This window comes from Pseudophryne corroboree, chromosome 6, assembly GCF_028390025.1.
Source record: "Pseudophryne corroboree isolate aPseCor3 chromosome 6, aPseCor3.hap2, whole genome shotgun sequence".
Taxonomy (NCBI): Eukaryota; Metazoa; Chordata; class Amphibia; order Anura; family Myobatrachidae; genus Pseudophryne; species Pseudophryne corroboree.
This window is the reverse complement of record NC_086449.1, coordinates 406,740,771-406,755,575: the sequence shown is the minus strand read 5'-3', so window position 1 is coordinate 406,755,575 and position 14,805 is coordinate 406,740,771. Positions and strand designations below refer to the sequence as shown.

General features: G+C 45.6%; 1 protein-coding gene across 6 annotated transcripts in view; it reads left to right on the top strand.

Moving 5' to 3' along the window:
* The window catches only part of FRMD4A (FERM domain containing 4A), a 751,780-nt gene that overhangs the window by 672,041 nt on the left and 64,934 nt on the right, over positions 1-14,805 (top strand). For all 6 annotated transcript variants that reach the window (XM_063926906.1, XM_063926905.1, XM_063926903.1 and 3 more), the window contains exons 9-11: positions 3,841-3,906; positions 5,543-5,600; positions 7,358-7,444. In XM_063926906.1, the coding sequence (XP_063782976.1) occupies positions 3,841-3,906; positions 5,543-5,600; positions 7,358-7,444 (211 nt within the window). The remainder of the gene's footprint in view (positions 1-3,840; positions 3,907-5,542; positions 5,601-7,357; positions 7,445-14,805) is intronic.

Sequence of the window (14,805 nt, the reverse complement as noted above, 5' to 3'; positions counted from 1 at the left end):
GCAACGGCTGGGAAATCCACCTTTTTACCCCAAGTCACCTCGCAGCAGAAAAAGATACCGTCTTTTCAGGCTCAGTCCTTTCGTCCCCATAAGGGCAAGCGGGCAAAAGGCCACTCATATCTGCCCCGGGGCAGAGGAAGGGGAAAAAGACTGCAGCAGACAGCCTCTTCCCACGAACAGAAGCCCTCCCCCGCTTCTGCCAAGTCCTCAGCATGACGCTGGGGCCTTACAAGCGGACTCAGGCACGGTGGGGGCCCGTCTCAAGAATTTCAGCGCGCAGTGGGCTCACTCGCAAGTGGACCCCTGGATCCTGCAGGTAGTATCTCAGGGGTACAAATTGGAATTCGAGACGTCTCCCCCTCGCCGGTGCCTGAAGTCTGCTTTACCAACGTCTCCCCCCGACAGGGAGGCGGTATTGGAAGCCATTCACAAGCTGTATTCCCAGCAAGTGATAATCAAGGTACCCCTCCTACAACAGGGAAAGGGGTATTATTCCACGCTGTTTGTGGTACCGAAGCCGGACGGCTCGGTGAGACCCATTTTAAATCTAAAATCCTTGAACACTTACATAAAAAGGTTCAAGTTCAAGATGGAGTCACTCAGAGCAGTGATAGCGAACCTGGAAGAAGGGGACTATATGGTGTCTCTGGACATCAAGGATGCTTACCTCCATGTCCCAATTTGCCCTTCTCACCAAGGGTACCTCAGGTTTGTGGTACAGAACTGTCACTATCAGTTTCAGACGCTGCCGTTTGGATTGTCCACGGCACCCCGGGTCTTTACCAAGGTAATGGCCGAAATGATGATTCTTCTTCGAACAAAAAGCGTCTTAATTATCCCTTACTTGGACGATCTCCTGATAAGGGCAAGGTCCAGAGAACAGTTAGAGGTCGGAGTAGCACTATCCCAAGTAGTACTACGACAGCACGGATGGATTCTAAATATTCCAAAATCGCAGCTGATTCCGACGACGCGTCTGCTGTTCCTAGGAATGATTCTGGACACAGTACAGAAGAAGGTGTTTCTCCCAGAAGAGAAAGCCAGGGAGTTATCCGACCTAGTCAGGAACCTCCTAAGACCAGGCCAAGTGTCAGTACATCAATGCACAAGGGTCCTGGGAAAGATGGTGGCTTCTTACGAAGCGATTCCATTCGGCAGATTCCACGCAAGAACTTTTCAGTGGGATCTGCTGGACAAATGGTCCGGATCGTATCTTCAAATGCATCAGCGGATAACCCTGTCTCCAAGGACAAGGGTGTCTCTCCTGTGGTGGTTACAGAGTGCTCATCTCCTACAGGGCCGCAGATTCGGCATTCAGGATTGGGTCCTGGTGACCACGGATGCCAGCCTGAGAGGCTGGGGAGCAGTCACACAGGGAAGAAATTTCCAGGGCTTGTGGTCAAGCATGGAAACGTCACTTCACATAAATATCCTGGAACTAAGGGCCATTTACAATGCCCTAAGTCAGGCAAGACCTCTGCTTCGGGGTCAGCCGGTGTTGATCCAGTCGGACAACATCACGGCAGTCGCCCACGTAAACAGACAGGGCGGCACAAGAAGCAGGAGGGCAATGACGGAAGTGGCAAGGATTCTTCGCTGGGCGGAAAATCATGTGATAGCACTGTCAGCAGTGTTCATTCCGGGAGTGGACAACTGGGAAGCAGACTTCCTCAGCAGACACGATCTTCACCCGGGGGAGTGGGGACTTCACCCAGAAGTCTTCCACATGATTGTGAACCGTTGGGAAAAACCAAAGGTGGACATGATGGCGTCCCGCCTCAACAAAAAACTGGACAGATATTGCGCCAGGTCAAGGGACCCTCAGGCAATAGCTGTGGACGCTCTGGTAACACCGTGGGTGTACCAGTCAGTGTATGTGTTCCCTCCTCTTCCTCTCATACCAAAAGTACTGAGAATCATAAGTAGGAGAGGAGTAAAGACTATACTCGTGGCTCCGGATTGGCCAAGAAGGACTTGGTACCCGGAAATTCAAGAGATGCTCACGGAAGACCCGTGGCCTCTACCCCTAAGAAAGGACCTGCTCCAGCAGGGACCATGTCTGTTCCAAGACTTACCGCGGCTGCGTTTGACGGCATGGCGGTTGAACGCCGGATCCTGAAGGAAAAAGGCATTCCGGATGAAGTCATCCCTACCCTGATCAAAGCCTGGAAGGATGTAACCGTACAACATTATCACCGTATTTGGCGTAAATATGTTGCGTGGTGCGAGGCCAGGAAGGCCCCTACAGAGGAATTTCAACTGGGTCGATTCCTACATTTCCTGCAAACAGGACTGTCTATGGGCCTAAAATTAGGGTCCATTAAGGTTCAAATTTCGGCCCTGTCAATATTCTTCCAAAAAGAACTAGCTTCTGTTCCTGAAGTTCAGACGTTTGTCAAGGGAGTACTGCATATACAGCCTCCTTTTGTGCCTCCAGTGGCACCTTGGGATCTCAATGTAGTTTGGGGATTCCTAAAATCACATTGGTTTGAACCACTCACCACTGTGGACTTAAAATATCTCACATGGAAAGTGGTAATGCTGTTAGCCCTGGCTTCAGCCAGGCGTGTCTCAGAATTGGCGGCTTTATCCTATAAAAGCCCTTACCTAATTTTTCATACGGACAGGGCAGAATTGAGGACTCGTCCTCAATTTCTCCCTAAGGTGGTTTCAGCATTTCACTTAAACCAGCCTATTGGTGCCTGCGGCTACTAGGGACTTGGAGGATTCCAAGTTGCTGGACGTAGTCAGGGCCCTGAAAATATATGTTTCCAGGACGGCTGGAGTCAGAAAATCTGACTCGCTGTTTATCCTGTATGCACCCAACAAGCTGGGTGCTCCTGCTTCTAAGCAGACGATTGCTCGTTGGATTTGTAGTACAATTCAGCTTGCACATTCTGTGGCAGGCCTGCCACAGCCAAAATCTGTAAAAGCCCATTCCACATGGAAAGTGGGCTCATCTTGGGCGGCTGCCCGAGGGGTCTCGGCTTTACAACTTTGCCGAGCAGCTACTTGGTCAGGGGCAAACACGTTTGCTAAATTCTACAAATTTGATACCCTGGCTGAGGAGGACCTGGAGTTCTCTCATTCGGTGCTGCAGAGTCATCCGCACTCTCCCGCCCGTTTGGGAGCTTTGGTATAATCCCCATGGTCCTTTCGGAGTCCCCAGCATCCACTAGGACGTTAGAGAAAATAAGAATTTACTTACCGATAATTCTATTTCTCATAGTCCGTAGTGGATGCTGGGCGCCCATCCCAAGTGCGGATTGTCTGCATTACTTGTACATAGTTATTGTTACAAAAATCGGGTTATTGTTGTTGTGAGCCATCTTTTCAGAGGCTCCTTCTGTTATCATGCTGTTAACTGGGTTCAGATCACAAGTTGTACGGTGTGATTGGTGTGGCTGGTATGAGTCTTACCCGGGATTCAAAATCCTTCCTTATTGTGTACGCTCGTCCGAGCACAGTATCCTAACTGAGGCTTGGAGGAGGGTCATAGGGGGAGGAGCCAGTGCACACCAGGTAGTCCTAAAGCTTTTTACTTTTGTGCCCAGTCTCCTGCGGAGCCGCTATTCCCCATGGTCCTTTCGGAGTCCCCAGCATCCACTACGGACTATGAGAAATAGAATTATCGGTAAGTAAATTCTTATTTTGGTGACCTTGGTAATAAATGTATACAATAGTTTAAAATAATAGACTCATTCTTACTATATGTATATAGTATATTTCTTTACAATCGTCCAAAGCAAGTATATTCTGCATGAAATGGATGCAGTGGATGTTAAATATGTATAGAAAGAAATAAAGTAAAACAACTCATCTGTACTTATTCTTTTCTAGTGAGGATAGAGTTATAGAATATTACAAGAAACTGAATGGGCAAACGAGAGGTCAAGCTATTGTAAAGTAAGTTTGCGTTGATAATGTTATCAGTTGGATATCAGGCGCCCATTGCATTGCTATATGGTCCAGTAGCAAATTATGCCTAGAACCAAGAAGAAAATGTGCCTCACCTGACCTTCTGGGTCCCACTGCAGGAGACCTGCTGGAGAATACATTTTCTCCATAAACTGTGATCCCTGCAATACTCTCCTCTCTTCTGGTCTGTAGACCTGAAGGCAGTCAGCAGGGATATAAGTCACAGCACTGTAGGAGTCTCCTGGCAGAGACCTGTTAGATATTATTGCATGGCTAGGGAAGTATGCAACGTCTCCATATTATCATATACATTATATAACATACTATCAAATGAGGAGCTTACTGTCAAATGTAATAGCTTGCGAGACATTACATCCGGCCCATTATGTCACATCCATGAACAAATGGGAATAACAATATGACAACAATGTTGTTATCCACTGTACTGTTATGTTTCAAATGGCAGGGGTAAGAATACAGTTTGCACCCGTAGGGGTATATTCAATTACTGTCAAAACTGCCGTCTTGTCGAAAAGACGGCAGTTTTGGACTTTTTCAGGTCAGAAGGGGTGCCGACCCATTCAATCCCCGACTTTTTCTTCCGACAAGTTGGGGAATTCGACTTGTCGGAAAGCATGTGGATCTGCGGAATAGCCACCGATCCGCATGTTTCTGTTGGAAACGGGACCAAATTTGACAGGTTTTGGTCACGTTTTCCGACAATCTCAATCCGACTTTAAAAAAAAGTTGGATTGAGGTGAGGAGATGGGGCAGCAGGCTATGGGGAGCGGGGCGGCGGGCTATGGGTAGAGTGGCGAAGGGATAGGGGCACCAGGGCAGGCAGACGGTTGTCCCCCTGGCCAGGCACCTCTCTCCCCGCAGCGCTCCCCGGCCGACACTGGGCTACAGGGCTGAGTGCCGTGATGTGCGGCTCCTTCCAGCAGCTCCCTATGATCTCACACATGGGGAGCTGCTGACAGCAGCAGCACGGACGCCGGCCAAATCCGACAGATTAGACTCAAATCAGACAGTTGGATTTGGCTACTTGATTGAAAAGGGCATTTCGGATCCATTCGGACAAATGCATGTCGGAATGGATCTGCCAGTAATTGAATATACCCCCTAATCTGCTTTGGCCCAACACCGATTTAGGGGGAAGCAGAGTATAAATTGTACAAGTGGAGTTAAGGATGGGCTCAGACTAAAGTGGGAAATGTTACATTTTGTCATGTAACATTCATACTGATGCCATCTCTTAAGGCAAATATCTGACTCCCGAGGCCACTCTTTTGACCCAAATTCATATAACCCTTGTTAAACACATTGAATGTTTCCTTTTATAGTAATTGAATTGAAGGCAGCTTTATGAAATGGGTCAAATCAGTAGTCGGTATGAGTTAATTTGAACCAGTTGGTTCCATTTTCTAACTATGTTCATGCTTCGTTACTTGCATAAACACATGTGTACCATAGCTATTTGAAGGCAATGTTTTATTATATCAGCCCTTAAATTGACATCAGTTGTATTCACCAGATTAAAATAATAAATATATATATATTGCTTTAATAAGCTGTATATTTAACATTTAGCATTACATTTATAAGTGTGTATTTTGTCTTCCAGTTATATGAGTATTGTAGAATCCCTTCCCACGTACGGAGTGCATTATTATGCAGTTAAGGTAAGCCTCAAACTTGGAGACCTGTCCAGTGCAATAACTCAATTTCTGCATGCCCAAATTGAATGTGGTAACAGCATCACCAACCTCAAATACTGTTGCATAGGCGCTAACTCACTGACCAATGCAAGGATGTAGGATTTATTCATAACATTTCTTCACAATGACAGTTGTCATGATCTCCTTACCTTGTTGACCACAAATTTCAGGCAGTGGTTCAGCTCATAAAGTGATTGTCTCTCCTCTGTGAATATTGTATACACACTTTAATGTCTCCTCTTGTCTTAGCTCTGATATACTACCAAATGTGTCAGTACATAGAAATTAGGAATGAGGCTAACTTTAAGTATGTGACATCCTCCTTGCAGGGAGAAATATAGTTTATATATAACATTTTCCCTAGCTGTTTAGTCCGGTCATTTCGAGGCACAAATTACAGGACTCCAGCAGATGGAATACGGTGACCTTTGGTCCCTACATCTTATATTTTCTCACTCTCTATACTTCAGACTAAATGTCTGGTTTTAGAGCTCAAGAGAAGTATGTTGTTGAATTATTGATAAGAATATAGTTGGATCCCACAAAGCTTTACATTAGTCATTAGGTAGCATGACATGGGGTGAGTAATGTATATCACCACCTGACAGGGTCTCTGTAAAGTGCTGTTCTCTTCCTGCTGATAAGGTATTCCATTAGATTACTGTGGGGAAAGCAAAACATATACTCTATATGTTTGTTAATTTGGTTAATAGGTCCTTTTTTCACAGTGTTTATGAGGGGCTTAATAAGGACTATTTCTATGACTGGATAGAATATACTGTAGTAGTGATTAATGTTATAGCTACAAATATGTCCTCCCTCATTGTTGCTACAGTCACATTAAACAGCCCTTTTAGTCGCGCTTGGTCGTGAGCGCGTTGACTGATGCAGAGCATCTTTTTCTGCATTTTCTGGAAAACACTGTGACGTAACATACAGCTGTAGTCGCACACAGAATATAGTCATACCACCTATCATTTTAATCAGCAACGTCTGCTTGAGCGTTGTATTTCCCATAACAATGCGAATGAGATGCATTTTCTGGAAAAAAGACGCTCGACGCTGGCCTATTCATATGGGTGTTGGTGTCTCGCATGTGCCCTGTGTACCACGACTCATTACATACATAGGCTAGATGAGGGAGCATGCATTTGTAGATCATGTTCAGAATCATAGTAATATGTGCATTGACAGATGTCTTCTAATGAAATACGGACCTGAATGTAACTCCATGTCTGTCACCCTTGAAATTGTGCACTGTGTTGTTTTCCAAATAGCGAAACAGGAAACAATTGAGAAGAATAAAATAAAATAGTTTCCTTGTTGCTCTATCAGCAGCGCTTTTCAATTCATACCGGTAAATACTGCCCCAGGACAAAGCATCACAAAGCTTAGTATAGCTAGTTTCATATTGGTGTAACACAGTCACTGTATTTAAATGTCAGTAGTCATTTGTTTCGAAACTCGTATTCCAAACAGAGTGAAAAAAAAGATTTTTTGGGTCTTGAAATGTTGCTGCCACTGTAAGAAGACATTCCCTGAGTGCTCTCTAATATATATATATATATATATATATATAACATACTAGGTCTCTTTTTCAAGGGATCTATAGCCATGATGTCCCACCTGAAATAAAAGTTAGGAAATCCATAGCCCTGTTACTATTCCTATTGTCCTCTTAAGTGATTAATATACTATGTTAATATTCTCCTTAATCACAGGATAAACAAGGAATTCCATGGTGGTTGGGACTTAGCTACAAAGGAATTTTCCAATATGATCATCATGATAAAGTGAAACCACGGAAGGTACGTTTATCTTTCCATATCTTAATAACACACTCTTGTAGTTCTTTTAAAAAGTGAATATACGTACACATACATACTTACTGTACATATTATTAGAGCATTGTGTATAAAATTGCTGATCTCCTAACAGAGACTTTAAAGAAGTTGGATTAAAGGTTGTTAAAGAGTGTCTGATTACTTCTGAGCATTCCTATAACATACCAGTGTTCCTATAAAATATCCGTATTCCTACTGTATATGTACCAGTGTTCCTACACATACCAGTGTTTGTATGACATACAGACAGTATGTGTTCCTGTAACATACCAGTGCAAGTGTAACATACCAGTGTTCCTATCACATACCAGTGATCCCATCACATACCAGTGTTCCTATAATATACCAGTGTTTCCATGACATATGTCTGTTCCTACATGTACCAGTGTTTCTGTAACATACCAGTGATCCTATCACATACCAATGTTCCTATCACATACCAATGTTTCTATAACATACCAGTGTTCCAACACATACCAGTGTTCCTATGTCATAACCATGCTCCTACTGTACATGTACCAGTGTTCCTACACATACCCGTGTTACTAATACATACTAGTATTCCTACTGTACGTGTACCAGTGTTATTGTAACATACTAGTGTTACTACAAATACCATTGTTCCTATAATATACCAGTGTCCCTATAGCATACCTGGTTTTTATTCCCAGAATATGTCATTCTGGTTCATTTCTTAGCCTTCTGTTTAGTGGAATAATGAGACTAGATACCTATACACCTATACATACTGTATTTTACTGCATTTGGCACACCAATGGACAGAACAGGATTGGAAAGTCTGTAAAATGAACCCCACGCATGTCCCAGGGGTGTCTATCGCGTTACCAGCGGCCGGGATCCCGGCGGTCAACATCCGGGATCCCAGCCACAAAATGCAGGGGGGCAAGAGCACCAAGCCCCTTGCGGGCTCGGTGGCAAACTCAGCTCACTGGAGGTTCTATTCTCACTCTGGAACAGCCACGAGTGGGCATGGGACCTGTTGGTCGGCATGCCGACCATCGGGATAGTGAGGGGGCGGGATGTAGTTGGAGGTGTTGACACATAACTACATCCCGTTTCCCAGTTATCTGCCTCAATAACATGGGAATCCTCAGGATGGTCATACCTTGAAGAATTTTTAGAAAATGTTCACTACAGTCAGGGTATATTAGTATAGCACAGTGCTCACCCCCTACTCATGTGGTGACCCAGTGATAATTCAGTTCACCCGCGTGTTCCCATTAGCTTTTTTTCTGCATAGATCTGGGGTTCCAGTGCAGGAGCTCCCTGCCTTAAGAACTTACTGTTTATTGTAAGTCCTTACTGATTCTTAGTAGGACGCAGTGGCGATGTTGGACGTAGTGAGTCCTGATTTTATACGTGCCGAGTTGTAGAACAAATTTAGACACACAGTAGCAAAAATGGGTGAATTCCTGAATGGTGACTGAGTGGTAAAAGGGAGGTGGCTAAAAAGCTACATGGAAACGTTGTTTCTTATGGGACTGTCACAGGAGCGTCGTGGGTATGTAGCAGAAAGTATTTGCATACAGAGACGCACAGACTCGTACATACAGTAGTAGGCCGTACTCAGATGCAAAATCTGTTCCTGCTATGGGGCTGCTGCAGGATTGGATGGTGCGACCAATAGTGTATCTAGACACACCAGATGGTAATGCAATGTCTATATATGCTGCAAGTGGCGTCTCAGTCCTTGCACATTGGGACACACGGATGTACCCCAAGGAAGGGCTATGTAGCAGCATGTGACTTGAAATAGACACGAGGACATCCGACTCAGAATGCTGTTTGAGTTATAAAAAAAAAAAAAGCAACTACTGTGTGAAAACTTCCAGAACACGCAAAGGCGCCAGCTTTTCAAAGGATTGCATTTTGCGGCAAAGTGAGAGGATACTAGTACTTTATTATGCACTTTCTATATGAAGTATAAAGTTACATATTTTGGTGGAGCACTGTTTTATTCAGGTGTGGATTACAAGATAGACAGTATATAGATAGTCAATAGGTCGACACCAGATGATCAACAGTCTGTTGACAAAGTCAAAAGGTCAACAGTAAAATATTCAACATGGATTTAGGACATTGGGTCAAAAGTATTCAACCCTAATCCTACCCATCCCCATGGTGCCTAACCCTAACCGTCATCTCTGAGAGGCCTAACCCTAATCCTCCCCAAGTGCCTAACCCTGGTCCTAACCCAAAAGGGGGGTACTCACGGAGCGATATTCTAAGCAATCTGACTAGATTGCTTAGAATATCGGCAGGATCGCTCCGTGTGTAGCCCCCTCGGCGATAGCGATGCGCGGCCCCGCACATCGCTATCGCCGCTGCTAGATTGGCCTGCATGCAGGCCAATCTAGCGGGTCGCTCACTTCACCCGCTGGGTGAAGTGAGCGGCCCCCCCGTCTCCCCCCGCACGCTCAGCACAGATCGCGCTGTGCTGAGCGGCAGGAGAGATGTGTGCTGAGCGGTTCGCTCAGCACGCATCTCTCCTTGATCGGCCCGTGAGTACTGGGCTTAACAGTCATGAAAACATGTGGCAACATTTTCTGTGTCTACAATTTGCATGTCAACCTTTTGCACATGTCGACCTTGTGACCATATCAACCTAAGTCCAAGTCGACCATTTAACTGTCGTCCTTTTCACGCTGTCTACCTATTGAACATCGACCATCTGGTGTCAACCTATTGACTATCTATCTATTTACTGTTAATCTTCCATCCGGATACTGTTTCATTCCTTGGAATATACAGACAAATTGTTGCTGTAACAACATTCATTCTTTGCTGATAATAGACAACTATGGTGGTCATTCCGAGTTGATCGCAGCCAGCAACTTTTGCTGCTGCTGCGATCAACTAATACCCGCCTATGGGGGAGTGTATTTTAGCATAGCAGGGCTGCGATCGCTTGTGCAGCCGTGCTATGCTTAAAATTTTTCCTGGAAAACAAGGCCAGCCCTGCAGCTACTTACCCAGTGCGACGGATCCAGCGATGAAGGTCCCGGTCCTGACGTCAGACATCCGCCCTCCGTTCGCCTGGACACGCCTGCGTTCTTCTTACCACTCCCCGAAAACGGCCTCCTAACGGTGAGTATCCGCCCCGGACCGACTCTCCGCTGTCAATCTTCTTTCCATCCAGCGCTGCGTCTTTTCTTCACGCTAGGTGCTCGGTTGCCGCGCATGCGTAGTTCTGACCCATTCGGACCGCAGCGAACTACCGATGCGTGCGAACGCGTCCGAATGACCCCCAATATCCTTAGCAGCTCGGGTATTTATTGCCATTACCACATGAATTACCGGAGATAATTTTATCTAACATGTTGAGGCCTAATCTTTAATATTCACCAGGGCAGTCCTGTGTTTTTACCACTATTCTTACAGGACTATCATCATATCCTTGTGTATCAATCCCTGTTTTAGTATAGACTAAATAGGCATCAGATAATTTAAAAAAAAAATCTTTGTTTTATAAGCATATAAGGCAATACTCTCAATTTGCAAAATACAAAAACTTTTTTTTAAATAATTAATGTGTGATTTCTAGATAATGCTAGTGACTAGAAGTACTTGATTGTGTGATTTGCATATCACAGCTAACTGACTGTGCTGCACTTTAAGGAACGCGCCAATATTGGTCTAGCCTCCTGCTGATAAATGAGTGTCCTCCTATTGAGTTTATTGTCGGAAAACATCCATGTCGTCAAATCCAGGTTGAACTTCGCTGAATAGTTTTTGAGCAATACATTCAGGAATTCCAGCAACACAGGATCTTGCATAAATGCCAATAGGTGTTTTATTGTGACAAGTCACAGACTATGGGGTTTATTCAAAGTTGATTGCAGCAGTTGGGCAAAACCATGGGGGTCATTCTGACCCGTTTGCTCGCTGCTGTTTGTCGCAGCGGTGCGAACGGGTCGGTTCTGCGCATGCGCGGCGGCCGAATTGCGCAGGCGCGTTGTTGCCGTCGCCAGGCAGCGACGCCGCTAACGACAAAAGCGGTCGCAGCGGCGACTGCAAGAAGATTGACAGGAGGAAGGTGTTCCGAGGCGTCAACTGACCGTTTTCCGGGAGTGGTTCGGCGAACGCAGGCGTGTCCAGGTGTTTGGAGGGCAGATGTTGGGACCTGCATCGCTGGAACGATCGCACAGGGTAAGTAACTCTTACCCTGGTCTTCTTTTACAGGAAACTTTTTTCAGCATAGCACGGCTGCACAAGCGTTCGCGGCCCTGCTATGCAGATATACACTCCCCCATAGGCGGCGTCTAGTTGATCGCATGGGCAGCAAAAAGTTGCTTTGTGCGATCAACTCGGAATGACCCCCCATGTGCACTGCAGGTGTGGATGATATAACATTTGCAGAGAGAGTTAGATTTGGATGGGTTATATTGTTTCTGTGCAGGGTAAATACTGGCTGCTTTATTTTTACACTGCAATTTAGATTTCAGATTGAACACACCCCACCCGAATCTAACTCTCTCTGCACTTGTTATATCTGCCTCCCCTGCAGTGCACATGGGCCCTCATTCCGAGTTGATCGCTCGCTTGCTGCTTTTAGCAGCATTGCAAATGCTAGGCCGCCGCCCTCTGGGAGTGTATCTTAGCTTAGCAGAATTGCGAATGAAAGATTAGCAGAATTGCTACTAAATATTTTCTTGCATTTTCTGAGTTCTCCAGACCTACTCCTAGATTGCGATCAGCTCGGTCCGTTTAGTTCCTGGTTTGACGTCACAAACACGCCCTGCGTTCGGCCAGCCACTCCCGCGTTTTTCCCTGACACGCCTACGTTTTTTAGCACACTCCCGGAAAACGCTCAGTTACCACCCAGAAACGCCCCTTTCCTGTCAATCATTCACCGATCAGCGGTGCGACTGAAAAGCGACGCACGAACACCAGCAAAACTGCTAAGTTTTTAGTTAAATAACTAAGCGCATTCGCATGCGCATTTAGCAACATATCGCAGGATAGCGAAAATCGGCAACGAGCGAACAACTCTGAATGACCACCCTGGTTTTGCCCAACTGCTAACAAATTTGCTGCTGCGATCAACTCTGAATTAGGCCCTAAATCCACTGCAATATATATTACTATGAAACATTAAATAAAATCCACAAACATTATCCTCCTGTCTCCTCCTTGGGATACGGTCGTTAGGTCGACACAGCTTAGGTCGACAGTCATTAGGTCGACCACTGAAGGTCGACATGCATTAGGTCGATATGGTAAAAAGGTCGACATGAGTTTTTCACAATTTTTCTTTTACATTTTTTTTATTTTTCCATACTTGACGATCCACATGGACTACGATTGGAACGGTAACCTGTGCCGAGCGAAGCAATTGCACAGCCCGAAGCTGTGAGGGGACACAGTGCACTAATTGGGGTTCCCCGTCACTTTACGAAGAAAATAACACCAAAAAAAGTCAGAAAACTCATGTCAACCTTTTCACCGGTCGACCTAGTACATGTCGATCCAATTTCCCCTGTCGACCTAGTGCATGTAGACCTAATTCCCATGTCGACCTTCAGTGGTCGACCTAATGACTGTCGACCTAAGTTGAGTCGACCCAACGACCCGAACCCTTCCTCCTTTTCCTGCCCTCGATCTAACTTTATTATTCAGAACCCATATGTTTATTGTTTTGTTGTTGTTTTCCTTCCTCTTTTTTGTGTTCTGCTCAGCTAATGAGATTTGTTTTCCCCTGTGGTTAATAGTAATTTTAATCGATGCTATGCTTGCTGAATGCATGCACAAATAGTTGGACTGTGAGTAAATAATGATTCTACGTATATCTTGTGATTTTATATATATATCTACCAGTCCCAAATGTCATCTATATTTAATGCACCACGTCAATTGACATTTGTATGTATTGTTTTCATATGCACTTTTTAATCATTATTATTATTATTATCCTTTATTTATATGTTACCATAAAAGCTCAAAACCTACTCAGCGCTTGCGATCACTTCATACTATTCAGTTCCGGATTTGACGTCACACACCCGCCCGGCGTTCGCCCAGCCACGCCTGCGTTTTCCCTGGCACGCCTGCGTTTTTCCGAACACTCCCTGAAAACGGTCAGTTGCAACCCATAAACGCCCACTTCATGTCAATCACTCTGCGGCAACCAGTGCGACTGAAATGCATCGCTAGACCGTGTGCAAAACTGCATCGTTCGTTGTGCCCGTACGTCACGCGTGCGCCGCATACACATGCGCAGAACTGGCGTTTTTTAGCCTGATCGCTGCACTGCAAATAAATGCAGCTAGCGATCAACTCGGAATGACCCCTATAGTCTGAAAGGAGCACTTACCGTCTAAAGTGGAGGGAGAGACAGATGAAACGGGGGAGACAGCGAGCGAGTACAGTTGAGCAGTGGGCTATGATGAGAGTTAGAAGGCTTTAATAAAGAAGCGGGTCTTGAGAGCCCATTCGAAATTTTATAGAGACTTGTAGAGTCAGAGGTAGGGAGTCAGGAGTGCGGGAAGGGAGTAATCACTTGGGAGGAGAAGTGGATTTAATTTGTGGAGCAAAGTGGGTGGGTTGGAGTGTGAAGGGAGATCAGGTAAGATATGTACAGTAAGGAGAGGCTTGGGTAAGAGCTTTGAAAGTGAGTGTGAGGAGTTTGAATTTGGTTCTGATGGGAAGGGGAGCCAGTGTAGGGCTTGTAGAAAGGCAGACATAGGGGTATATTCAATTAAAGTCGGATCCATTCCAACAGGCATTTGTCGGGATGTATCCGACAGGACCTATTCAATGAAAGGCCAAATCCGCCAGGATCCTGTCAGATTTGGCCGTTCTCGACAATCATTCCAACAGTTTTTAAAGTCGGAATGATTGTCAAAGGACACTGAACAGGTGCCCTCCTGCTCCATCCGGCTAGCAGGTCATTGCAGTGGGGAGAGCAGGGAACACTGCAGCAGCGTAGCAGGAGCTCATGGCACTCACCCAGCTCTTGCTGGAGGACCCGGCTCCGGCAGGTAATAACCCCTCCCCGCACCATCACCTCTCCCGTCCTCACCCGCCCGCCGGTCCCCACATCCCTCAAAACAACGCGTCCCTGCTCCCCCGTCTCAACTTCTCTATCCGACTTTTTAAAAGTCGGATTGAGATTGTCGGAAACGGGGCCAGAACCTGTCGGATTTGTGCCCGTTTCCGACAGCAGCACGCGGATCGGCGGCTATTCCGCTGATCCACGTGTTTTCCGACAGCTTTCCGACAAGTCAGACTTCCCAAGTTGTCAGAAAATATTAGAGCTGGATTGAATAGATCGGAACCACTTCCAACCTATTCTAGTCGGAAAC